This window comes from Ambystoma mexicanum, chromosome 8 (assembly GCF_040938575.1).
Source record: "Ambystoma mexicanum isolate Mex_15411 chromosome 8, UKY_AmexF1_1, whole genome shotgun sequence".
NCBI classification, from domain to species: domain Eukaryota; kingdom Metazoa; phylum Chordata; class Amphibia; order Caudata; family Ambystomatidae; genus Ambystoma; species Ambystoma mexicanum.
The window spans coordinates 1,517,448,218-1,517,474,744 of NC_090929.1; the positions used below are offsets into that span (position 1 = coordinate 1,517,448,218).

General features: G+C 46.6%; 1 protein-coding gene across 3 annotated transcripts in view; it reads left to right on the forward strand.

Moving 5' to 3' along the window:
• The window catches only part of SLK (STE20 like kinase), a 985,407-nt gene that overhangs the window by 148,088 nt on the left and 810,792 nt on the right, over positions 1-26,527 (forward strand). For all 3 annotated transcript variants that reach the window (XM_069611736.1, XM_069611737.1, XM_069611738.1), the window contains exon 2: positions 11,272-11,436. In XM_069611736.1, the coding sequence (XP_069467837.1) occupies positions 11,272-11,436 (165 nt within the window). The remainder of the gene's footprint in view (positions 1-11,271; positions 11,437-26,527) is intronic.

Here is a 26,527-nt window from a genome sequence, read left to right on the forward strand (position 1 = left end):
AACATGTATTTGCGTGCATAGTTTATCAAGTGAGAGACCGGCATGGTATCAAGGCATGACAGACAACAAACGTAACTGTTTCAAAAACTTTTATTAAAATAACAGGATTGATAGAATGCCTAAATTACCCTATTACTATGGTGGGAATTGACCTACCTAATGAAACTAAGTAACTTTGAACTCTAAGAGTCCAAAAGAAAAGTCTGTCTGTGTCAAAACCTATGCTGCCCTTACTTTTAATACTTCAATCTAATGTAGGGATATGCAAACTCAGAATAGTGTTCAAAGCAAACGTCTCGAGCAATATCTAGATCCCTTTCCCAAATTCAGGGTACAATTCCAAAGGACAATATTCTCAAAATGCTGGGGCTTCCAATATAGCTCATGGCTCTTCCGCAAGCTGTACATTCTGATGCACAATCAACAAAGTTCCAAAGGTGCTCAGGGATCGTCCCGGAGCTTCAAACCATAGTTCACAACTCAGTAGATCAAAGGAACACAGGGGTTCCCTTCCCCAAGCTTCCAGCCTCCTTCTGAAAGTGCAGGGACCTCTCTGGTCTAGATGCAGTTGATGCGCCGCACGGCCCACCCATTACAGGTCACGCAAACCAGTGGTCCCTGCCCCACTCTCTGCCACCTTGGTCATTCCTTCAAACTCACAAGTTCGCAACCACTCATAGAAGTCTATCTGGTTTGTAGATGTCTCGGGCCTTTTTGTGGTCTTTAATACACTGTTGGCTTTCACTCAAAGCCGTTCTCGGTTGCTTTAATGTGGGGTTGCTGTTTAACGTGGTTCTACCTATTCAGTATTTTGCTCCCACTACATTGGCTCCACTCAGCTGCACATTCACTCTGTCAGCGTTTTGATTCCAGCAACTTAGCTTCTCTTGCTTTCTGAACTTCAAGCATTTTCCATTAACTTCAATTGTAGGCCATTCGATAGCGTGTCGGCTGCACGTGACCACTCTGATGCAATGTTAAAGCCTTTGCTTGCATACGCGGACCGGTTTTCAGCACATCTCATTGAAACTCACTGTTTGGCATTCCTTTCTTTTAGTTTCTCCCATCAACTGCTTTGTAGGACTTGTGGTCAGGGTCTTACTGCCTGCCCCTCAGACCCCCCTGGAGGACTCCTCCGTTCAGGGGAATTAGCTCTTCTCTGCCGCAGAAAGGGACCGTTAAGCTCCACGGCTCCCTTCGCTCTCCGGTTTCAATGAGACACGGCTCACAGCCACGCAGTGACACTTTACCCTTCGCCTGCGTCTCAGGGTCCCGTTGTCCTCCGGTCTCCTTTGAGCTGTGGTGCTTGTCCTGCTGCAGAACTCATGTCTGCTTCACCTCTCCTGTTCCGACTTGGGCTTCTCTTTATATACACCTGTGGCTTTTTCAAGGGGTTTCAGGTGTGCACAATTATCCCTGTTTGCCTGACTACAATCATGTCAATTATTGGGAGGTAACCGATCTTCAGATCTGTAACTTTCAGGCTCTCTCACCTTCGTCCCAGTACTACAACACTCTTCATAGGTACCCTGCATTACTCTTGGGGTCATCCAGACCCTCCCTGGGGGGTGAACCAGTGTGGGAGGATAACCTGTGTGATGGGTCTTCGGGGAGTGGTGGTGAGACAATCAATGGTGAGACGCGGTATTCCCTCTTTCTTGTACCTCTGCCCCATCCTATTTTATAGGACCCTCCAATGTCCCAACTCTCCTCTTCCCTTTCTACACAGACTGGGCCGAGGAAGAGGGCGATTGAGAGTAAAGAGGCCAACACTTATATATCTCATTGGACTTATCCCGCTAATTGGGTCAGGCAAAGCCAGGCACTTGACTTTAATCACATACATCTGATACCTATTGGCTCTCCCCACACGGATAAATTGTGGAATATAGAGGCACACTCTCGGCAAGATGGAACACGAGAATGAGCAGAACCTCTGGTTTCGAAGGCAAACCTACTGGAGCAGGACGACCGATTGAGGGATTAGAGCAAAGGGTAGGGAAACCCTGAAGATCCCTACAGAAGGTTGTTGCTTCTGGGAGACGCAGAGAAGGCCAAATCGAAGACCAGAAGAAACCTGCGTTGTGTTTAAAGGACGCCAGTGACCCTCCCGGGTGAACTACAGAGTTGGGGAGGCGAGACCAAGCCTGGGGTATTAACCTTGACCCGTCAATCAAAGCTGCAGAGACAAGAAAGGAACGCGCACAACCGGTGAGTTAGTGAAAGACCTGACTGGCCGGTTTGTGGCAAGTAAAGATTGAAGCTGCAAAAGTGTATAAGTGAAGGTTGCGCACATGCTGGTGAGACTTGAAAGAAAGCTAACCAGTGATCATCTTTTAAGTGGCTGATAACTGTGAAGCCAGTAGCGCAGTGGTCCGGCAAAAGGAAAGTGTCGGTGAAATGTGAAATGTTTTGTTACAAAGCAGCAAAGTGAACAAACTCTGAAATGTGTAATGGTCCCGATTAACCCCGGAAAAAGGGGAAGTGAAAAAGGGAATGATTAAAGAGAAAGATTTCTTTGCACTTTTGTGCTTATGATAGTGAACTACCAAGACCAAGAGACACTTGGGCAAATAACGTATGTGAGCTCCAAAGAAAGTCAAAGTGGTCCTGCAGAGGTCTATGGTAAAATATGAAAAGTTTGAAAGTCTTCGACATCAGTAAAAGGTCTGAGCCCGATTGACAGACTGGACGTGTGATAAGTTAGGGGAAGGGAACCCCTTACAAATGTGCATTAAGCTTGGGCACGGAATCCCTGCAAGTGCTGTGATTGCAAGGTCTGATCCCGGCTGAGGGAGATCTGCGTTGAATCAGGTACTTCTTGATTGAGAGGTTAGAGTCCGGCTGAGGGAGGCCAATGTGAACTTTTGTTGAACTGTGAAAGAATTATTGGAACACTGGAATAAGTTACTTTAATGTGGAAGGCCAGGCAGGCCTCAATCCGCGTTTTGAACTGCCTTTGTTTTGAGAACCTGAGCGTCTTCTTGCCTACGGGGGCAGCCTTTCTCCGTGCTGTCCAATGTGGGGAGGAGAGCTGACTCTGCCACTTTGATCCTTTGTTATAACACTGATTTTCCTTTGCATACATATTCACCATCTCACACTTTTTGTTTGAGAGATAGGGCAGGCACTAGGTTGTGTTGGTATAGGCCAGACAAAGACTGATTAGGACTGTGTTTTGTTTTTATGTTGTGATGTTAGAGACTACTCCTATCTCAGCTATTGGGCAGAGTAGGAGTTTCTGAAACATGTAACCTTTGTCAGTGTCATACCTGTGATACAATACTTCCCTTACACCACCTGAACAGAAGATCCCTTGGGAGTAGATGTGAGAGTAACTTCCGGTTTCTCACACAAGCCAGAAACCTAGTGAGCTAACAGAAAAATCTAAAGTTGGACAGATAAGATGGACAGCCTCTAGAACTCTCACTATTTGTTTTCCCAGCAGAGCACACGACAATGTTGGGTTTTTACTGAATCAAATTGAAGATTTGCTGCTAGCATCCAGTCCTCAATCAAACATCCTCCCTAGTTGATGAACTTAGGTACAACTGAGTCATTGACATACTTGTGAATAGCAATGTCGCACTGCATTTAGACAGCCCAGTGACTCCTTGTACAGGTTGAAAATAGGCCATAGAATGGATCTTTGGGGCATACTGACTGGACACCATTCCATCGATTCCATCCTCTGTCATCCAAGTTGACAAGATGTTAAGAAGAGCACCATTATCTACTGTCTCAAATGTCGCTGAGAGTTCCAAGAGCATGAGCAGACATGCACCTCCTTGATCACTTGTCCTGAGCATGTCCTCAACCTCTTGAAGGGTGACTGTCTCTGCGCTGTGACAAGAGTGAAATACAGATTAATAAGAGTAGCTGTTGATACTTCTGTATATGAGCCCGACGTTGGAGTGAAATGGCTTGGCCAAGTATCGTCGCAGGAAAAGGAAAGCCTCAAATTATTTAAGATCTGTCGATCTGGTGACGGGTTTTTGAGCAAAGGGGAAACTGAACCTAAGTTCAATTGGTCAGGGACTGAGACAGTTTGTGTCAGATTGGCCAATTCTTGAAACAATTCTTTCTTGTTAAAGAATTAAAAGCTGAGCACTGCTTCACAGAGGAAGAAACTATAGGAGCAGGCACAGAAGTGGCCCAATGCAAAGGACCTGAGAAAGAGCCTTAGATTGAATAGTGGCTGCGGTGATATGAAAGAGATGCCTTTTTTAACATTCTAATTTATACGTTTTCCTAATTTGGTATCTGCTTGTAGTTGAGGAGAGCAGTACCCGAATGCTGGGACCATCAAAGCGTTTCCAATTGACACTTAATTAACTTTCATGTTTGATAACACCAAGGAGCCCTTCTAACCTTGTCATTTTTGACCGAAATTGGGTAACACATTTTGACATAGAAAGAGTGATCACTAAAAACCAAAGAATTTAAATCGGTGGTGTTTTATAAAGAAGAGGTTATTGTAGTTATTTCTTAAGGAAGAGTGTTGTATGCGTTCGGCAAGTCTGGTTTAAATATGTGCACATGTTTATTGATCAATCCAGGAAAACAAGCAAATTTCGATAAGAATTGGAGAGACAGAATCAGATCTTCAAAAGGATTAATAGTGGTAATAGTCGTTCACAAAGGAGAGATAATAGTCTAGAATATTACCTCTTAAATGTGTTTGGGTAGATGTTGGCTGCGATAAATCAAAAGTAGCTAATCATTAAATGTCATCATAACCCCAAGAACAGAAAGGCTATTAGCAATATTGAAATCAGCAAAAATAATAATTACTTTATAGTCCATGACTGTGTGTGATAAAAGAAATCTGAAAAATTATCCAAGAAATCGAAACCGTATTTATGAGGACGGATGGATCAGACAGGGACTATAATTCACACAGGTTGAAATAGACATGTCAAAATGTTTCCCAAGAAGAACGACATGGGGGATAGGAATTTAGGTTTAACACAAGACAAAACCTCAAAACTGTTGCATTTTTTTCCTATCTCTATCAATATGGAACGGCTAATAATTCTGCGATGGTAATGCATCAAAACAAGCAGTTCTATACCTTTGAAAACATGGCAGCCATTTTAGCAATCTTGTATTTATTTTTTCTGCTGTTGTATGATGGTGTTTTATGTGTCCATTCCACGTGAGCATAATAAGAGACCACAACACAGAGCCTATTGAACAACGATAAAGCTAATTTTTGGGTCACTGGCCTACTGATGCAGTGGTTCCCCATCTCCATAATGCATGGCATTTTGCAGTCTGCACTATGAAGGAAGCTCTTCTAATGCCTAATTGTGATCAGTAACGCAGTATGGATTGCTGTACTATTTTATTTGAATCTTCATATTTCTAAAGATTTTTCTCAAGTTTTATAATGAATGTCAGTTTATCAGTTAATACGCCTACCAGTGTATTGGTTATTCGCTCTCTGCACATACTGAAGTCCAAAGGCAGCAGATCTCCGACAATGAAATCTTTGACTTGCAATGGGTGCTTGTTTGCTGTAATTTTATGGGTTATGTGCCAACAGTGCTTGATAAAGTCTTTGTAGCATCAAATCTTTTGTTTTTCTCATTATTCATTTGCCATATATCGATTCCACAAATCATTTGCAGGTGACCTAGGATTCCATTTGATAATTCATCAGTTTCTATTGGTCTAAGGTGAATATTCAGTCCCAAGTGAGGGAATTACCTCTGGAGTGGCTAAAATGTTATGCTATATGTATGGTGCAAAAAGTAATCCCATTGCACTGGTGCCAGGTTTCCCTTAATACAGGTTTGCCCATGGCAGTTCTGGACAACGTGTGGGCTGACTGGTCTTAAGAATGCATGATAGTCCGCTATTGTGCTAATTACCGACTTAACATATGTCACTTCCTCCTGATGCTTCCTGCTATACAAATAAGTAGGCGCAGAAAAGAGGAAATCTCTTCATCGTTTTCATTGACACGGCTAGGAAGCCGAGTTTTGAGTTTTATATAAAAAAAAAAAATAGGACTGTAGCCCAGGCTCTCTCCTTTTCGGATCCACTGCAACTGGCTGTCAATTTGTGGCCGACACAGAAGCTGTTCAATGCAAAATCTGCATGTTTAGGGTGCTGCATATGTGGGTCTAGTAGAGTGTTCTTCCATGCGTATCCTGCATGTTAACCTTTTCTTCATGTGACACCACACCAATGCATTGGACGGGACGCTACCACACCCTGCATTTCATGCACAATGCTTTCGTTGTCTATTTTACTTTGTGTATAAACTGGGGCTACTCGCTTAAGGAAATGGGAAACCCAATGTTAAACCATATATCACAAAATAAGATGCCATTAGAAGCCTGTTTCAATCTGTCTGTAGTGCAGCAGCTTACTTCGTATGATCTTGTGAAAGGAATTTATAACGCACCACAGAAAAAACTAAATTGCAACATGGTGCAACTTATTACTCAGTCGGCACTATCTGCCTGTGAATTGCTGAATTTATGAATGAAGTGAGGACATTCATATAGAGCTGAATCACCGACTTGTGGGTCTCAAGTGTTGTGGTGCTCTAATAAATTACCTTGTTTGATTTCTGGTTTGAAGTCATTTTCAGCTGATGCACAACACTAGGATAGCATCAATCAAGACGATTTGATTTTGTGTCCAATTGGTCAATACCAGGATAACAACCTGGCTAGAAATTGCTGTGCTACCATAGTGGGCCAAGTCCTTTGGTCCGGGTCAAAATTCAGCATTTTCTGTTCCGGCCTTATCCCAGCTACTTGGAGGGTTATACTTCATGCATATGCCTGATATGACCACCCAGGACTAACTTGTTTGAAACATTGCATCTTCTGTGGTTTATGCCTTGTTCACTGCAGGTACAGGCCTTTCTCCCATCTGGAGGGGCACTGGTAGCCCAGTAAGAATCTGTTGTGATTTGCTTGGGGATTGATTAGGCTTTGACTAAATCCCTGTAAAGCTTTATAAGGCATCAGGCTTTCACATGTTGCCTTCACTGTGGATTCCTCCTTAGGGCAGTAGTGGGAACCCTGAAAATTGCTTGTGAAAGAATCAACCACAAACTGCAGCTTTTATAGTGACTTTCATAAAACAGTACCTTAAGAAAATTAAGGACCTTTCACCGGAATCACATCTCCTCCGTTGGGCTACCTAAGCTGACATTAATGGACCTTTCCCTTCCTATCATACCCAACATGGCAACCTTTGAACGAAACACTTGACATTCTGATTTCAATGCTGGCGGTGGACATCATCCCACAGCTGTATTTCTCTGTCCTATCTAAAGATGTTTTTATAAGAAAAGTGCCCTGCTATCCAATATATGTACTGCGCCCATCACCACCTTATGAAATAGAAGTTTAAACCTTATTTATACCATATATTTAAACCTTGGGCAATAAAATATGATTAATTCAGAGTGAAGCCTATCAGTTTAGTGTACACTGATTGTTTAAGCTACACCTGTCCACACAGCCTGCATCATTTTCCTGTTATTATCTGAATACAGAGTTAAAACCTCGGATTCAATCAGTAAGCGACCATTTCAAAACGGAACCCTGGATTTGCAGATGCATGTCACTGTGAAGATGGGTAGCTATATTCAATGTGTGTATAATTGGCAGCCAGAAATGCCAAACCCATTGGAGGATGTCAGTGGGACCTCCAAGCAGCATCTGGTAACTTAAAAGACCTAATTTATCTGTCAGCCCGGGCCAATGTTTTCTGAGAGCTCATGATCGAATGTGCTTGGCTTCGCTCCTCCTCTTTGAAGTCAAATATGCAAGACAAATTAATTTGCCTGCCCTTCAAAGAGAACGCTCAATTTTATACACCTACTGATGGGGTCCTCTGCAGTGCAAAACATGTAACATATGAATACCTCCGCTCCACTTCCTCTGCACCACCCACATCCTGCTGGCTTCTTTCAGTCTGCCAAATGTGGAAAAGCCTTCAGTGCCAGGGATATTTTTATTCATTGTAGACAATCCATTTGTATTATTTGTATCATTTAAACAGCGTTTTTTAAATAATAGAATATTTAATACATTAAGATTTCATAGGCATAGAATGTTGCCTTTCCATCTAGTAGCGCAAGATGATAAAGATGCTTAAATGGGCAGATGGAGGACCCATTACCATTTTAGTTGAATGCTGAGATGTTTATTGGTTTCCTGCCTCCTATTGAAATTGAAGTCTTAGTTTGTGTGTACTTTTAATTTCGTCTGAGCTTGGAGGGTGTATTTAAAGGCTCCATTATATTTTCTTCGTCCTCTACAGTTGTCTGGAAATCTTTCCATGCCAGTTTATTCTTAAACGTAATTGCTCCACAAAGATCATTTCTACTGCCACAACCCTTATTCTGGCCAGTTTGCTTGGTTGTTTTTAGAATTTAGTTGAAGACCAACGGAGCAGTGTGACTGGTCAGAAGAAGGGCAAGGATGCTGTGATGACATTTCCAATACGTGTTTATTAAATAATAGGAATAAGGCCCACCGTTTGCTAATACTATGGGGTGTTCCCAATACCTATGTGAATAACGAAGGTTTTCATCAGTCGTGCGGAAATGTCCAAATGAAAACTTCTGCTGTCCAAAACGCAATCCTTACTGACCCTACCACTGACTTAAAGATCCATGATTCATCCAGCCTGCCACCCCCACGCTTCCCTGCAGACTACAGGTCATCTGCAACCACTGATGAGGCCCACCCACAGCGAGCCATCCTGCCTGAGCTACAAGTCTGGGGACCCGCTGCTGAACTGTTTGCATGTGGTCGCATGTTTGCATCCTCTTTCTCTGTGCTTCCGACGTGCCCATCCTGTATTGCAGCGTGAGGTGTCTGCATTGCATGCAGGAGTCTTTCACTCCACAGCCCGATTGGACACCCTTATCTGGCATTGGTTAAGTCTCTTAGCATCCCCACTGAGCTCGCCCTCTGCCGCTGGACTCTCCATTGGGCTGGACTTCCTCTCATGCTCTTGACTCATCTGCTCCTGCCAAGCCGCCTGACCCCCCCCCCATCCTCCCCTTGCTGTTGCCGTCCTCCCCTGTTGCTGGAGCAGCGCAATATCCAGTTTGGCACCTGTGACGTCGTGCACCTGATTCATCTGCGCCTGTCTTGCTGCTAGGCCGCCTGGTGAGTACATTGTGCTTTGTGCAGTTCTGCATCCCTCTCTCTCTCTGCCCTCTCGCTCCATGATGCTGTCTATTTCCCCTATTTACTCCAGCTGCTACTCTTATCACCAATTCTACCTCTCTTTTGAAGCCTGGAAGGAAACCATTCAAGAAATATCTCCTGGTCTCCAACCCTGGCCTGCCCATCGTGGACACCTACATCAACGCTTCTTCCAGGCAGACTATCATTGACATCCTCTTTATTGTCCCCTCTAAGAACCTATGGACTCCCCACATAGTTTCTGTCCTCTCCCCTTTATCTTCGTCGCCCATTAATGGTGCCACCAGAGTACTCTTGGCTGGCTTCTCATACTCTAGGTGGATCATTAATGTCTATCAGAATGGCACCGTCCTGGCCCAGGTCTAAACTGCCTTCCTTCTCCTGCCGCTCTTCCCGCTACCACCCCTCTTGCCCCTTCCCCACCACAGATGGGCGTACCACTTCCCTGTACCCCTCTTTGGAAGACCTTCAAAGTTGGCACCAGCTTCACCTAGCTACACTTATCTTTCACTCTGCTGTTAAACGCTACTGTCTCCTTGAAGTCTTTGACCTTGATGTTCTTGCTCTCACTGAGATGTGGTTGACTGCCAGCTCTGTTGCTGCTTTTGACACTTTCCTCCCTGGGGGCTACAAGATCCTCGCTAAGCCCAGCGCTAACCTGTCTGGATGCAGAGTCACTTTGACGTTCCCTGAATTGGTCTCTGCTACTGTCATTCCAACTCGGACCTACTCTTCAGGACCCTGGATCCGGTCTCCCTCTTCCTCTGAGTTGTCTGGCTCCACCTCTTCTCTTCTTGCCTCCACCTCCAAGCTTCTCCTCCTCAGAGATTTCAATATTCACCTTGATTCTCATGATTCGGCCAATGGACTCTTACACAGCCTCTGTGACTATCATTCCCTCATTCATCCCTCCGGTCTGACACACTCAGCCAGACAAAACCTTGGATGTTCATATTTTAGCAGACAGCCCCATCTCCAACCCTCTCACTATACCCCTCTCCTGGTCTGATCATGCTCTCTTGTCCTCTCACCTGGATCGCTTAGGTCGCCCGGCTCAGCCTTTGTCTTTGCTGCCAGTCTCCTTCTCCGTCATTCGACCAATAAAGTGAGTTTCAGTTGCTGATTTTGCCGCCACTTTAATTCCCCCTCCCACAGACTCTCACATGGACTCTGCCCTTGCTAATCTTCACCTCTCACCAACACCCTGGACATTCTTGCCCCTGTCATGAGGATATGCATGAAGACTGCCTCCAAGCGCAACACCTGGTATGACTTCGACCATGCCTCTCTGAAATGCAAGTGCAGAGTTGCTGAGCAGAAGTGGCAGGCATGGGGGTTGGGCCATTACTGCAACTAAGGAAAGCGGGGGTTGCAGGAGTGTCCCCTACTCTTTCCTTAGTCATGGTATTGGGGGTCGGATGTTGCGGTGGTGTCCCCCGCTTCTGTTAAATGGAGAGCGTGGGACAAAAAAGCTTGAAGAAAAAAGTACCCTGCGGCACCAGCGCTGACCCACGTAAGTGGGTGGGAACTGACGCTGCAGGGATCGAGTGAAGTCAACAGCTCACTTCCGTGTGTGCCGCCATTAAGATGAGTGTCTGGGGGGAGGGTTGGGGGGGGGAGATAAGGGGATGCGGGCCACAGTGATTTATCTGATCACTGCGCTGTAATGGTAGTTGTTTGCTTTGGCAGAATTACGGGCGGTACAGTGATCACATAGATTAGTTTTGTACACCTGACTACCACACCCCAATTCCAAGATGAGTTGACCGTTGGCTGATGCAGAGTTTGGGTTTATGGTGGTAGTTGGTAATTTTAGGGTGTCTTTGTGTGCATCATTGTCACTCTAGAGGTAGCTCTAAATGTTACAACTAATTCTCCTTTTTACCGGACACAGAGGAATCTGTGATCACTGCGCCGCCCATAATTCTGCTGACGAAACCAATTGCAGGCCATGCTTAACATTATTACTGTTGCAGATTTTAATCCTGCCACATAGTGGTAGTTTGTGCGATGATTGCAATGGATCATTTCCGGTTTGTTACAATATTTATATTGATCTTGTGTTGCCCAATTAATTTCCTAGGCACAGAACAAAGAGACTGGCATCTTGGCTGCAGCAAAGGTTATTGATACCAAGTCCGAGGATGAACTTGAAGACTACATGGTAGAGATCGACATTTTGGCATCCTGTGATCACCCAAATATTGTGAAGCTTCTAGATGCTTTCTACTTTGAAAATAATCTTTGGGTAAGTGTAATCCATTTCTGTTTTAGTATTCAATTGTAAAGTTTTAAGAATCCTCTCCCTAATTTTGTTGCTTTATTTTCTATTATGTTAATGGGCTTTTATTATGTGCCAAATCACCACCTTAGTAGCGTCTGGGGTAGCCAGACCTTAGTCTGCAGAGGAAAGGAAAAATACGAGGATTGGGAAATTGATGCCACAAACACAGGCAGGGATGCTGCAGGGGGGAAATTGTTCTGTGGTAGCACGTCGGTCCTGCTAGGTGGACCATAGTTTTGAAAAAGGGAGGAGTCGCCCATGTTCTAACTTGATAATCAGGTTTTGTTTCCAGAGCAGATTTGGAAACCTGTAACTTGGTACACAATGTAAAGCTTGCTGCATGATGGGTTCAAGTGTGTACTTGGCAATCCTTGAATTTTGGTAGTTTATTTGCCCGGATATGGCTATATGTTGGTCCCCAGGTCAAACTATAGAATGTTCATTCTGTGACTGCCTAGCTTCAGCGAAGTGTGGTGTAGTTGAGAACAGATCAGCAAACTATTTATACCTTGCAAATTGCGACCAATCGTGCGGATCACTTTTGACTATACGGACCCTCTTTGTGCTTGCATGTGTGTGGAGGGAAAAGTTTACCCTTGGGATATTCTTTAAATAACTTTTAGAGCCCACATTCTGGTTTACACTGTGACTCGCAGTCGAAATGACCATATCAAGCCGTTCTGAGCAGGGTAATTAAATAGCACCCACTTTAGTATATAATATAATACTTATTAGTGCATGTGTTAAAAATCCTGCGTCCGCCAGAACAGAACATGAAAGTTTGCCACATCTTTGCTGTGATAATCCCAGAATAATCACTCTCGATCCCTGGTATGGTTCAAAGGTTTTTATTTTTTTGAGGGCCCTCGGGCCATCCTTCTCTCATCACGAGGGATCACTCCTTAACCCAGGCAACAATACATCCATATTGGTGTTATTTATTGGTAAGCCCTACTATCTAATCACTGGTCTTACGCTGAGGCGGCTTCCATGAATGCAGGCACACTGACTCCCTCAGGGACTTGCTAACTATCCCTTCTCTAGCCCTGCTTAGTGTTCTACGGAACGTTGTGGGGTTGATACCGGTACTTACTCTTGTTTGATCTGACTCCCACCAGTCATGTTCACTCTGCAGGGCATGCAAAATCTACTAGCCCACTCACGTTTGTGAGGAGATTTTATGAAGGTCGAGTACCATTTGCATGATACTCTACCTTGCTGGTGAGTTTTGGGATGTTTGAAACTTTAATTTGACATTTACAGCAACAAACCCTTGTCTGCAGTAAATGTCAAACGTTTCACTGTGCATGGCTGGTCTTTGGGTGGCAGCATTGTACCCAATGTGATGTGTGCTCATGGTAACATGTACCCTTTTGCAAAAAGCACTGCTATGTATTTTCAGTCACCATTGGGGTAGTGCATTTCTTTTAGGTGGTGTGTGTAAACTAAGGAATTTGCTGTGCATGTCTAGTGGGACTTTTCTGAATGTACAAGGCCTGCTCCTTCCTTGACCTTCTTGTCTGCCTCTTCGTCATCTCCTTGGCTCCTCCCCCACTAACCTTTTGTCCCCTTCGATGTTTGACTATTCGCTGACGATCTCGAAATCGCTTTGGTCCCCCACCATTCCTCAGTCTGGTGTCTCGGTTGCTTCTCCGCTCCACCGGACCTCATCCTATCTGATTCTTGTGTTTCTTTTCCTCCCCAATGGTTCCCTCGATGCCCTACGTGTTTTGGGTATACTCCTACGTCCCGTCCCCTTTCCTCCATACTTATGGGACATCTCTCCGTCCTGTGGGAAGGGACCGGAGCACTTTTGTAAAAAGCATCCAAATTGTTTTTTTCAAAAATGTGTCCTTACTCTTTCTGCGCGGGGCCCGGCACGCGGCCGTAACCCCGCCCACCTTGGCTCCGCCCCACGCATCGCCCACCAGTCCTTTTCTCTGCTCGTTCGGGACTGGACGCACTTGCATCCTCAGAAGATTTTCTTCCTTTTTTCCTCTCTGGCTCTCTCTGGCTCTCGCTAGCGATCGTCTACTAGTCTCTGTCGTTCAAAGTAGACTTTCCAGATTGTTCATCGTGTCACCGTCATTTCGCGAGGGCGGATGCCCATCCTCTTTGTTTAGAGTGCTTGGGTCTGGATCACAGTTGGGATTCCTGTTTTTACTGTGACTCCCTTTCGGTCCGGGCACTTCAACTTCGGTTGGAGCTGTGGGAGGAGGTGTTCCGACAAACTACTCCTTCACATTTTCAGGCGTTCTTCGACGAGAAGAAAAAACGCTACAGTAAGTTCTTTCATTTTCAGAGCACCCCGGCCGGGGGAATACCTTTCCAGGTTCTTCTCGGACCGGGAGGGGCGTTGATCGCTCTGTCACCGGGGTTCACCCTGAGGTGCCCGTTGGGCCTAATAATTCTACCAAAGTTTTCTCCTAGGGTCTCCGTAAGGGGCCTGTGGATACCGGAGCACGCTCCGAGGCCCCTCCTGTGGGGGCTGTTTGTAGACCCAGTTCTACTGAATCGTGGGATACCGGAGCTTGCTCTGAGGCCTCTGTCGGCTTCCCTCAAAAATAAGACTGGGGTGCGCCCCGAGGCCTTGGTAGGGCGTGCAGTTATTTAACGGATGTTCGAGGCCCGCGCGGAAAAGCTGTCACCGGACGTGGGTCCGAGGTTCCTCTTTCAGAGGCTAAAGTTACCAACATTTCTGAGAGGCCTGACACAGCCTTACTGGTGAAGGCTGTTTCTCATCGTTCCCGCTCTTGCGGTGATACCAGATCTGTTGAGGGGGCAAAGAAGGAAAGCTCTTTTACCGGCAGTGCTGCGGTCCTTCCGGGTAAGGCTAATTTGGCGATTGGCATGTCGCAGAAACATTCCAGGCCTCATAGTACCGGCTCTGCCTCACTTCCTCACGTGCTGCAGTTCCCCTCAAGCGATGACAAAATGGCGCCCGTTCCTGCCACGACCGCGGCAGCCATTTTAGGTGCTACCCCTACAACTACGCCATCGGCCTCAGTTGTAGGGCTTGGTTCCTTGGGTGAACAGAGTCCCTTGTGTGCATCCTTATCGGACAGTTTACGATTGGAATGCCCAGATGCCTCTTCTGCACAATGTTTTGTTGCCTGTGGGGTCGGCACCTTTGATTTCAAACATTAATGCGTACCGACCCCATGAGAGAATATTTCAAAGGGCTTTTCAGGGAGATTTGCCCACCTGTGCCTCCGGCTCCACCTGTTCCTCCGGTGGTTCCGCCGGCGCCTCCCTTGCCTACGGTGCCTCCTGCGACCCTTCCGCCTTTTCCCCCCGTTTTCCCCTGTGGACAAGGCAGCGCCTGACATGGTTCAGCAGGATCCTGACCTGTCGGATGAAGCGCAGGGCGATCGGGACAACGAGGACCTGCCCCGCTCTATTAGAGCTTTTCATGACCGGATACTGGACATGATGTGCTTCTTAGATGTTCCAGTGCCCGAGGCACGCGCTCCGCAAGAGGGCGTGCTTTCTGGGGCATTCACCCTGTCTCCTTCGGAGCGTACCCGCCTGTTCTTGCAGAAGGACGTTCTGGCCAAGGTCCACAGGGTCTGGGAAAACCCACACTCTGGACTTTTTGTCAATAAGAAAATTGACAGGAGATACAGGCTGCATTCTTCGGAAGAGGTGGCCCTGTGGTCTTGTCCGTCCCCTTCCTCCACAGTGGTTGCCCCAGCCACTTTGCAATCCAGGCCTGCAGCATCCTCTTCCACGACGGCTACTCAGGTGCTGGGAAAGGAGGACAAGCTCCTTGACTCCCTGGGGAGGAAAATCTTTGCCAACTCTGCCCTGCAGCTCAGGCAGGCCAACGGCGAATTGGTGTTAGCGGGGGCTAATATGCGGATGTGGAAAGGTCTGTTGGAATTTGAGGAGTTCATCCCGGTTGAGAAACTGGAAGACTTTAAAGGAGGTCTGTCCGACGCCAGGGTCTTGGCCCAGGATCTCCTGGAGGCTGTGGCTCATCACGTAGAAGCCTCGGCTCGGGGCCTTATGCTGGGGGTTGATACCTCACGGCAGGCGTGGTTGGATGCAACTAAATTCTCAAAAGAAGTGCAGGACAAGGTGTTGGACCTTCCGTTTGATGGGAAGGAGCTTTTCATTCTACAACAGATGTAGAGCTCACCAAGACGAAGGATAGCACTCTCACAGCTAAGTCCTTGTCGGTCCTTGTTAAGACTCCTTTCAAAACCGAGACCGTTGTTGCAAAGCCGACCTTCCTCTGGCTTTAGGAGCTTCCTCGACAGAAAATCTCGCAGAGTGGATACCCCTGCGGGCAACCACCAACATAGGCAGCAAAGGACACGGTTTTTCTCCCGCTTCTCAGCCTCCTCCTCAGGTTCAGGTGCCAACACCACCGATAAACCTACTAAATTAGGGTTTTCCGCGCTCGCACGAGACCCCGGTGGGAGGACGCATTGCGTCTCATTGGGAGGTGTGGCAGACCATCACAGAAGACAGATGGGTCTTGTCAGTCGCTCGGGCGGGCTTCCGCTTACCCCTCCCCTTTACCCCCACTCCTCAACCCTCCTTTTCAGCTGTCGGGCTCGCCCTCCCTCAAAGCCAAAGTTCAGAAACTTCTGGACCTCAGAGTTGTGGAACCCGTTCCCCTGGGGTAGCGAGGGGAGGGCTTCTACTCCCGGCTGTTTACGGTGCCCAAACCCAACCAGGCTGGCCTGCGCACCATCCTAGACCTTTCCCAGTTCAATCTTTTCCTACTCCAAGCGAAATTCAAGATGATCACGCCCAGCCAGATACGATCCTCCTTGCAGATGGGCGATTGGCTCAGCGTGGTGGATCTTCAGGATGCGTACATGCATATCCTGATTTGGAACCCACACAGGAGATATCTCTGTTTCTCTTTGGGAGAGGAGCACTTCCAGTTTCGAGTGCTTCCTTTTGGCCTCAGATCGGGCGCCGCATGTCTTTACGAAGATGTCGGTGATTGCGGCCTAACTTCGTCTCCAGGGTATCCATGTGTATCCATATTTGGATGACTGGCTCTTATGCAGCCCTTGTACGCTGGCAGCAGCGGGCAATCTCTAGTCTCTCCTTCAGCTCCTGCTCCATCTTGGGCTGTAGGTTAACTGGCAGAAATCTTCCATGACGGTCTTGCAGAACCTGATTTTCCTGTGTTTTCGCTGGAACACGATCGACTGCAGAGTGTTCCTGACCTGGGACAGAATGGCGAATCTGTTAGCCACGTGTCAGATGTTTGCGCAGTCAGAGAGCATGTCAGCTTGGTGGTTCCAGAGGCTTCTGGGCCTCATGGCCTCGTATGTGCTGGCTCTTCCTCTTGCTTGTCTCAAGATGAGACGGACCCAGATGGCTCTTCGGAGTTCTTGGTGTCAGGCTGTGGACCCGGATTCCAAGCTGATTATGATTACAGCTTCCTTGAGAGCGCACCTGGAATGGCTAGGGCAGCTGCTTGGGCCTCCCCATCCGCTTTTTGTAAGCATTGTCTTGACATGAGCTCGAGAGCTGATGCTCCGTTTGGTCAGGCTGTGCTGAAGAACCTTTTTCAATAAGGGTTTTTTCCATCCACCCGTAGGTCCAGCTAGGAGTGCTTGGGAATCTCCCATAAATATGGAGGAAAGGGGACGGAACGTAGGAGTATAACCAGGTTACTCACCGTAGTGACCACCTTACTCCTAGTCCATAGTCCCCTTTCCTCCATACGCCCGCCCGCCGTCCCCTCTAATAAGGTTCCTCTGTTACTTCTAATAGGTCTCTGACCTGGCGATAGAAAAGGACTGATGGGCGATGCGTGGGGCCGAGCCAAGGTGGGCGGGGTTACAGCCGCGTGCCGGGCCCTGCGCAGAAAGAGAGGAAGGACACATTTTTGCAAACCTTTTTTTGGATGCTTTTTACTAAAGTGCTCCAGTCCCGTCCCACAGGACGGAGAGATGTCCCATAAGTATGGAGGAAAAGGGACTATGGACTAGGAGTAAGGTGGTCACTACGGTGAGTAACCTGGTTAATCTTTCTGCTTTGTTTTTCACTGGGTTGTGCCACATTTGTATGAGATTTCAAAAGGGCTCAGTATCCTTGCCTCCTTCTCTTGCATAATGCAGTCTCTCCATTGAGGGTCCTCTGGTTTAGGCTGGCAATGCAGAGATGCAGCGAGTCTGGATTTGAAGATCCGCTGCTTTGCTGAACCGGAGCTAGTCCCTTCGAGTGAATGGCCTCGTGAGACTGGTAGTCCTGTAACAAAAACTTAATTCTGGCCAGATTAGGATACAGCAGGCATTGGGTGATACAGTGGCACCTGATACATGCAACATGACACACATGGGGGGAGAGGGGCAGAGACAAGGGCCCTCCCAACTCCCTGACCCTGTTACTGGGGCAGACCGGACCAGCTCTGGTGTAAACCCCGGTAGACCCCTGGCCCAGTCATGGATGGGCAGTGTGAAAGGTTAATATAATTGACGAACAAAAGGGAACAAAGGGTGGCTATGAGTCTGTGGGCACATTCTAGGTTACGTTCGAAGCCTGGCACTCAGAAAGAAAGGGGCATTGTTTGATATTGTGATTCTACTGTCTGCGTTGTGACAATGCCAGTTCTCTGGCCTTGCAAGGCGTAACGTAAGCATCATCACATTGCAATTTGCTATTTAATTCCGTTTGCTAATCATTCCACAACCACCTTCATCCTGCTACTATCGGCACATACTTCAGCAAGCCGCCTCCTGATGCCCATGGACATCCGCACCTATGCCAGTGCGCCCACTATTCGCATATCATTGTCATCAAACCTTCCACCTTCAGCCCTTATACGAACATCAAGCTTCTTACCACCTTGTCTTGACTATGCATCCGCTCATCCCCAAACGACAACGATATCAGAATTACACACCAAACCTAAAGTTCTGTATTTGCCCAAGGCCTCTCCACTCAACAGCATAACTACACACACCATCGAACACTCTTGAATTACCAACGGCCGACCACACCAAGCACTCACACCAACTGCATCATCCACCCAACCTTGCTCTACACTTTACAGAAACTATACACTCAGTTCCAAATCTCTGACCTCACCTCGCCCAAGCATCCAGGACACTACCACAGTAACTATCACAGCTAATCCAATTGCCTCACATGCCTCTGAAGCCAGTCGGGGAATACCCAATGGCAAACAAAACAATATTTCATTACCTATAAAAGCTGCCCTCATCAATGCCAGATCCTTACAGGCATATGCTTTAGATATTGCGGACCGTATAACATTACATGACCTTGACTTCATTGCTATTGCTGAGACCTGGCTGCATACAGCATCAGGTCCCTCTCTTGCCTTTGCCATTCCGGACAACTACTCGATCATCTGAGCAGACAGAGATGCCAATATCTCCAAAGGAGGAAGCATTGCATTTATACAAAAGACATCAATAGGTTTGAGAAAGATCATTAATCCACTGTTGCCTTTAACAGAGCTTTTTTCTGTTAAACTACCCACGTCGCCTACCTCCACTATTACTATCCATCTTGTTTATTGCCCACCAGGTCCCACCACTACCTTTGAAAACAATGGCGCACACCTGCTATCTTCTTATACCAAAATAAGTCATCATCCTTGGTGATGTCAACCTAGGCCTACATGACTCCAATGACCAGAAAGAGTGCACCCTCAAGGACACTGAGTGAACTAGGGTTTTCTCACCGCATTTCCGAACCTACCGACAATAAAGGCAGAATCCTAGATTGGATAGCTGACCTTAATTGCAATATCGATAACCTTTTGAATACCATCACCTCATCTTGCTCAATATTAACCCTTTTACTGCCATGGGTTTTTCCCCCCAGTGCCGAGGCCTTTTCTGGTGATTTCGGTATGTCGCCATTCAATGGCTTGTAACTTTTTTGTTATATTAGATCTCGGCCAAATTTGGCCCCTTTCTTTCCCACATCTAGGCGGTTGTAATGCCACTGAGGAATCCTAGGTTGCTGTAGGGGGGGTGAGAGAAAATAACCAAAAAGGGCGAACGTTTTGGGTTTGTTAAAAAAATGGCAATAAAACTATGTACAATCAAGCCTGTGGTTTTTTTCCCTTGTAAGAGCTAGGAACAAATGGTTTGCTGTGCTGAATTCCCCAGTTTCCTGGCTTTCAAGAACAGGTTGATTGGAAACGAGAAAAAATTATTTTGATGTGGTTATCAACCGTTTTGTGAGAGGTAGGCGATTTTGGCAATTTTTGCCAATTGGACATGCGTGGACGGAATGGAAGAAAAGGGTAGGAAAGCCGAATTGGAGGACAGAAAGGCATACATTTCTGAAAAGTAGACAACATTCCAAGTTTAGGAAGGGGTGATTTGCGCAGGCCAGGCAACAACTAGCTGGGGGAAAATTCCATAGTTCGGGGAAAAAGCAGGAAAATTACTGAAAAAAAAAGGTATGTGGTGGACATGGTTGGCTTGGTACGGCAATGGCACCTATGCATTTTGAGAAAAACAATGCTCTGCTACATTCCCCTAACTCTTGCAGTTAGGAAATCACACCTTTTTTTTGTAGTGCTTCACAAAACAAGCAATACCACAAGCCAAAAACGGAGCCATGGTACACAGGAGTTTTATGCTTACGGCCTGAACAGACGTGTGTAAATCGGTAAAACCAATGTTGTGAGGAATGGCAAGCATACATTTTTTGAAAGAACAAAGGCAGACCTTTTCAAGGGTAGGTGACTTGTGCAGGTTACAAAAGTGTTTGGTGCCTAAAGCAGCAACTAAATGTAGGGCACATTTGGGAAATGAAAGGGTTGTGTGACAAGGGGCAGCAGCAAATGGGTTGAAACGTTATGAAAACCACGCAAACAAACAAATGTCATTCCTTCCCACGTTCACACAGGTTTCCCGACGGAATCGGTGCCTCATGTGTGGGTGCAGCTACCTGTGTGCCAAGGGGAAAGATGAAAAGCGGCCAACCCCAAGTCTTTTCGGACAGCAGAATTTGTGGAATTCTGTTCAAGCGCACACCATACAGATATGGGCTTAGGTTGTCCAAGCCACCAAGGAAAACGGGGAACCCCATGCATTTCCGAAAAGAGGACACCCGTGGGAATCCAGAGGTCTTACTTGTGCAAAACGGCCCAGAATGTATTACCCAGAAACCCTGGCAAAGTCTGAAATATGGCACAAAAAAAAACAATTTCCACGCATTTCACTCGGCTCAACCACCGAAACACGCCGCCAACAACACATGGCTTACCATCCCGCATTCCCACAGGTGTCCCGACAAACGGTACCTCACATGTGTGGGTGTTCCTACCTGGGTGCAAAGGGGAAAGCCTAAAACACTGCTAAGGCCAAGTCTTTTCCGACAGCAGGATTTGTGGAATTCTGTTCAAGCACACACCATACAGATATGGGCCTAGGGTGTCCAAGCCACCAAGGAAAATGGGGAACCCCATGCATTTCCGAAAAGAGGACACCCGTGGACATCCGCAAAGTTCTGACTTGCGAAAATCGGGCCAGAATGTATTACCCAGAAACCCTGGCAAAGTCAGAAATGTTAATGTTAAAGGACATTTGTACCGTGCACTATCTTCACAGGAGTGGTCCCCTGGTGCTCTGGCGGCCCTGAAAGAGGAAGGTAGCGGGGGGGGGGGGGATGGGGTTAGTGGGAGGAAGCTGGAAAAGTGCAAGAGAGCAGTGATGTGCTGTTGGTGGCCTCATGGCCTCAGCCCGGTGGGGTCGTTGGCTGGGCCTGGGGTGTTTGCGGCCGGTAGTTGTTGTGTACTGTTATGCGAGTCGATGTGTGTTTTTGTTTTGTTGTTGCAATGTAGTGAAGTTTGTGCGGTTTGTTGTGCTGTAGGTTTGTGGTTGTTTGGAGGTGTATGCAGAGGGGGAAATTGTTAGTGCAATTGGTTAGTTGGCATCTTTATCCTGAATTCAGGCGCTGGGCTTCTGTAATACCCCCAGGTGGGGTTCGGGACACCCCTGTGCCTGTGTCCTGATCTGGGCCTGTCCGGTCTTCAGGGTCCCTTTCACATCTGGCCCCCTCCTACCCCACCTCCCTCGCAGCCCTACCTGTCTTCCCTTCCTACTCATACGGCTAGTGCACCTGCCAATGTCCACAGCTCAGCTAGTGTGGTGATTGCCAATATCCCGACAATTCCACGCCACTGTGGTACCTGGTAGCAACTAAGGGGCGAGTGCGGGTGTTGTGTGGTATTAGGGTGGGGTTATTGGCTCCATCTCCATGGGTGTCGCCTGTGTGCCACTCTACCCCGTGTCCCTCGTCCAGGTGCCGTGGGAGCTTCTCCACATAGGGAGTTGTCCACAGTCGGTTCTGGAAGTTGTCCGTGTCCACGCCAGTTTAGTCATCCATTTTCCTTTTTGTTTTGGTTTTCTGTTTGAGTCTGTGGTGTTGAAGAGCCAGGTTTTTAGTAATTTCCAAAATTTTAGATGATTTTTGCTGTTTATTTCTTTTGGGATGGTGTTCCAGGTTTTTGCAGATAAGTGGTAAAAGGAGGTGCCTCCAAGTTTTTTCTTGAGGTATGATTTTGGTTCCAGGCGGATTTCGTTGCTTGACCTGAGCAGTCTTGTTGGCTTGTAGATTCTTTCTTTTGTAGGAATTCTGCTCCTTTTCCAATGATTGCCCTGTGTGTTATGCACATTGTTTTGTAGGTGATGCAATGTTTTACTGGGAGCCAGTGTACTGTTTTTAGGGCAGGAGGGATGTTCTCTTCTTGATAGTTTGAGGAATAATCTGGCTGCTGTATTTTGGGTCCGTTGTAGTTTCTTCAGGAGCTATTCTGGTATTCCGAGGTAGAGGCTGTTTGCATAGTCGATTCTTGACATGAGGGCGACGATGGCGAGTTTTGTGCGTGAAGGAGAGGAAAGGTAGGTTTCTTCTTGCCGTGTGGAGGAGGAAAAAGCATTTCTTGACTGGTGCATTTACTTGTGGTTCTAAGGTGAGGGTGTTGTCCATCAGGACTCCCAGATTTTTTACTACCTTAGATGGTGATGGTGCGGTTCCCATTTCCGTGGCCCCGGGATGGCGGTTTTGTTCTTTTGGTCTTTGGATATGATCATGATTTCTGTCTTTCCTGGGTTGATTTTCAGGTTGTTGGCACTCATCCAGTTGAAGACTTCATTTAAACACTCAATTAGGGTTGAATAATCGGCTTGGGTGTCTTTGATTTTGTAGATGATTTGAGTATCATCTGCGTAGTTGTAGCATGTAATGTTGTACTTTTTGAGGATTCTGATAACCAGGGTCTGGTAGATGTTGAAGTACAGTGGCGATAGTGAGGATCCTTGTGGCATCCACAGTCGTTAACTCGTGGAGTGGATTTGAAGGGTTTAATCCATACAGTTTCTGTTCTGTCTGCTAGGAGTGATTTAGTCCAGAGTAGTACTGCATCTGTTATGCCTATGTCTTCTAGTCTTTTGGTTAGGGTGTCATGACTAACTGTGTCGAAGGCTTCGGAGAGGTCGAGTAGAATGAGGGCTGAGGTTGTGTTTGAGTCTGCGTTAGTTTTTAGGTAGTCCCAGATGGATAGTAGTGCTGTTTCTGTTCCAATTGCGGGTCTGAAACGGACTTGAGCTTGGTCTAGCAGGTGATGTTTTTCTACGTATTCTTGGGTTAGTTTATATACATAGTTTTCCAGGAGTTTTGCTGGGTAGGGAATGTTTGAAATCGGCCTGTAGTTGGAGAGGTCTTCTATGTCGCCACTTGTGTTTTTGTTATATGTTAATGTTAAAGGACATTTGTACCGCGCACTATCGCCACCGTAGTGGTCCCTTGGCGCTCTGGCGGCTCTGAAAGAGGAGGGGAGGTTGAGTTAGTGGGAGGAAGCAGGAAGAGTGCAAGAGAGCAGTGATGTGCTGTTGGCGGCCTCAGCCCGCTGGGTCCGTTGGCTGGGCCTGGGGTGTTTGCGGCCGGTAGTCGTCATGTACTGTTGTGCAAGACTGTGTGTTTTTGTTTTGTTGTTGCAATGTAGTGAAGTTTATGCGGTTGGTTGTGCTGTAGGTTTTGGTTGTGTTTGGTTTGGAGTTTGAGAGGTGTATGCAGAAAGGGAAATTGTTAGTAGGGTTGGTTAGTTTGCGTCTCTATCCAGAATTGAAGCGCTCGGCTTGCGTAGTCTCCCCTGTTGCGGCTCTGTCCTGATCTCGGGCTGACTGGCATACAGGTTCCTTACTCGTCTAGCCCCCGCCTCTAACATGCTCTCTCATAGCTCCCTTTATCCTCCATTCAGACTCTTGTGGCCAGAGCATCTGACAATGACAATCTCAGGTAGTGGGGTGATTGCCAATATCTCCATAATTCCACACCGATGTGGTACCTGGCAGTAATTAAATTAAGAGGCGGGCGAAAGTGTTGTTGGGATTGTCTGGGTTAGTTGACTCAGTCTCCGTGCGTGCCGCCTGTGTTCCTGTCTATCCTGTGTCACCCATCCAGCTGCCGTGGGCTTTTACTCTCCCGGGTCAGGGATGTCCGTGTCTTTTCGGTTTAGTTATCCTTTTCAAGTTTCGGTTTCTAGGTTTAGTCTGTGGTGTTGTAGAGCCAGGTTTTTAGTGATTTCCTGAATTTTAGATGATCTTCAGTGTTTATTTCCTTTGGGATGTTCCAGGTTTTTGCGGCTAAGTGGTAGAAGGAGGTGCCTCCAAGTTTTTTCTTGAGGTATGGTTTGAGTTCCAGGCGGATTTCATTTCTCGATCGGAGGGGTCTCGTTGGTTTGTAGACTGTTATTTTCTTTTGTAGGAATTCTGCTCCTTGTCCGCTGATTGTTCTGTGTGTTATGCACATTGTTTTGAAGGTGATGCAATGTTTTACTGGGAGCCAGTGTAGGGTTTCTGGGGCTGGAGTGATGTGGTCTCTTCTGGATAGTTTGAGGAGTAGTCGTGCTGCTGCATTTTGGATCTGTTGCAGTTTCTTCATGAGGTATTCAGGTATTCCGAGGTAGAGGCTGTTTGCATAGTCTATTTTGGACATGATTAGGGCGACGATAGTGAGTGTTTTGTGCGCGAAGGAGAGGATTTGAAGGTCCTCGGTACAGTTCCTGTTGCTAATGTTGGGTTCAGAAGGTTTCTGTAGTTTTCTGCTGGCGTTCCTTGTGCGAGGATTGATTTGTAGATGACCGGGGGACAGGGATCCATGGGTGATCCAGCTTTCTTGATGTGTTTTACCAGCATAGCGAATGCCTCTGCTGATATTTCAGGAACGTTTTTGAGTTTGTGCTGAGGTTCTGTCATAGTTTCGCTTGGTAGTATGTTGTGGTCAGTTGGTATGTTTTGTATGGTTGTCGGATGTCATTGATTTTTTTTCTTGAAGTGGTCTGCCAGGTCATTGCATAGTTTCTCTGAGGGGGTTTGGGTGGTGTTGCAGCCTGGTGGGTTTCTCATCTCTTTAATGATGATAAACATTTCTTTTTGAGTGTTGGTGGCATTGGTGATTCTGTCATCATCATGCCTTCTCTTCGCCTTTTGAATTTCCTTCTTGTATGTGCGGATTTGTCTCTGGAACAGTTATTTTTTATTTTTTTTGGGTTGTATTCTTTCCTCCATTCCAGTTCCATCTTTTTGTTTTCCTTTTCCATGGTGCTTAATAGTGGGGTGAACCATTTTGCCATTGCTCTTTTTTTTTGATGGGGCGATCTTGTCGGTTGTGTCTGCAATCCATTTGTGTAGTAGCTCCGCTTTCCTGTCTAGGTCAGCTAGCTCTAGTTCTGTAGTTGAGGGTTTGGTTAACTCCAGTTGTTCGGATAGGTTGCTTTCTTTGACATGTTTTTCTTTTTGTGGTGGTTGTGAGTTTGAGGTTGGATGCAGAATTGGGTTGGCAGTGATCACGAATGGGATAATGAGCTGGTCGCTCTAGTATTTGTATCGGCGGTGCCGTGGTGATGAGTTTTTCCTTGGCGAAAATTGCGTCGAGGGTGTGTCCTGCTGAGTGTGTTGCCCCTTTGACTAGTTGTCGTAGTTTCACAGTAGTGAGTTGTTCAATCAGTGAGTTTTGGGAGTTGGCGTGACTGTCTTCAAACCAGATGTTGAAGTCTCCCAGGATGATTAGGTGTTCGTGGTTGATGGCTATGTTGGTGATGGCTTCTACGAATTTGTTGATGAAGGTTGCATCATGTGTCAGTGGTCTGTACACCAGGATGAATGTGACATTGGTTTTTCGGCTTGCTGGAAGGTGTATTACCATGGTTTCGCAATTGAGGATGTTGAGTGGTTCGTCTGTTTTTTTCCGGTGTCCTTTGACTGCTATTGCGATGCCTCCTTTTGTTTTTCCTGTTTATTTGAAGGCATTTGAAGTAGGTTGGAAGGCAGTTTTGGAGTGTGATTTTGTGGTTGTCGTCCAGCCATGTTTCTGTGATGAAAAGGATGTCAATGCCGTTGTCATCAAGTAGGTCGAAGATCCCTGAGTGTTTTGACATGGATCTTGCGTTCATAAGATTGCATTGGAGTTTTGAGGTGTTGTTTGGTTTGTACTTTCTTGTTGAGGTAGTCTTCTGATCGGTGTTGCGGTTTCCTTTCTGGTCGATCTCTTGTTGAGATGTAGGTTTTGGAGTGTCAGCGTCTTCGAAGAGTTCATCTAGGTTCTGTCTTGGGTTTTGTTACGAAGACATCGACAGGCACAGGTAAGTCTTCATATGCTATGTTTATTAGGTTACATAGGGAAAAAGACCCCCAACAGCAGCGGCTGCTTACACTTACAAAAGCACTCTCAACTGACAAACTCAGAACGCTGACAGCAAAGTAAGCAAACACTGCTTCTATGACCTCACTGGAACTAGAGGTGAATAACATTCCATGTAAATTAGCTTTACTATACACAAAGAGGGAATGCCATGAACAGCAACATCATAACACATCTCCCTTTTTTTCTAAAACTCCTTCACCAATCCTGCATTTCACACTCAACCTCTTTTCACAGTGGCGACCCTATTTTTGTTCCAAACTTGGCCACCAGCCACACGCACCGCACCTTTCAACACAGCAACAACCCTGACCGGGTCAGAATATAACAAGTCTCCTTTCTTTCTCACCACCCCTTTCTTAATCCTCACCCAGTCACCACACTCCACACGCAATTC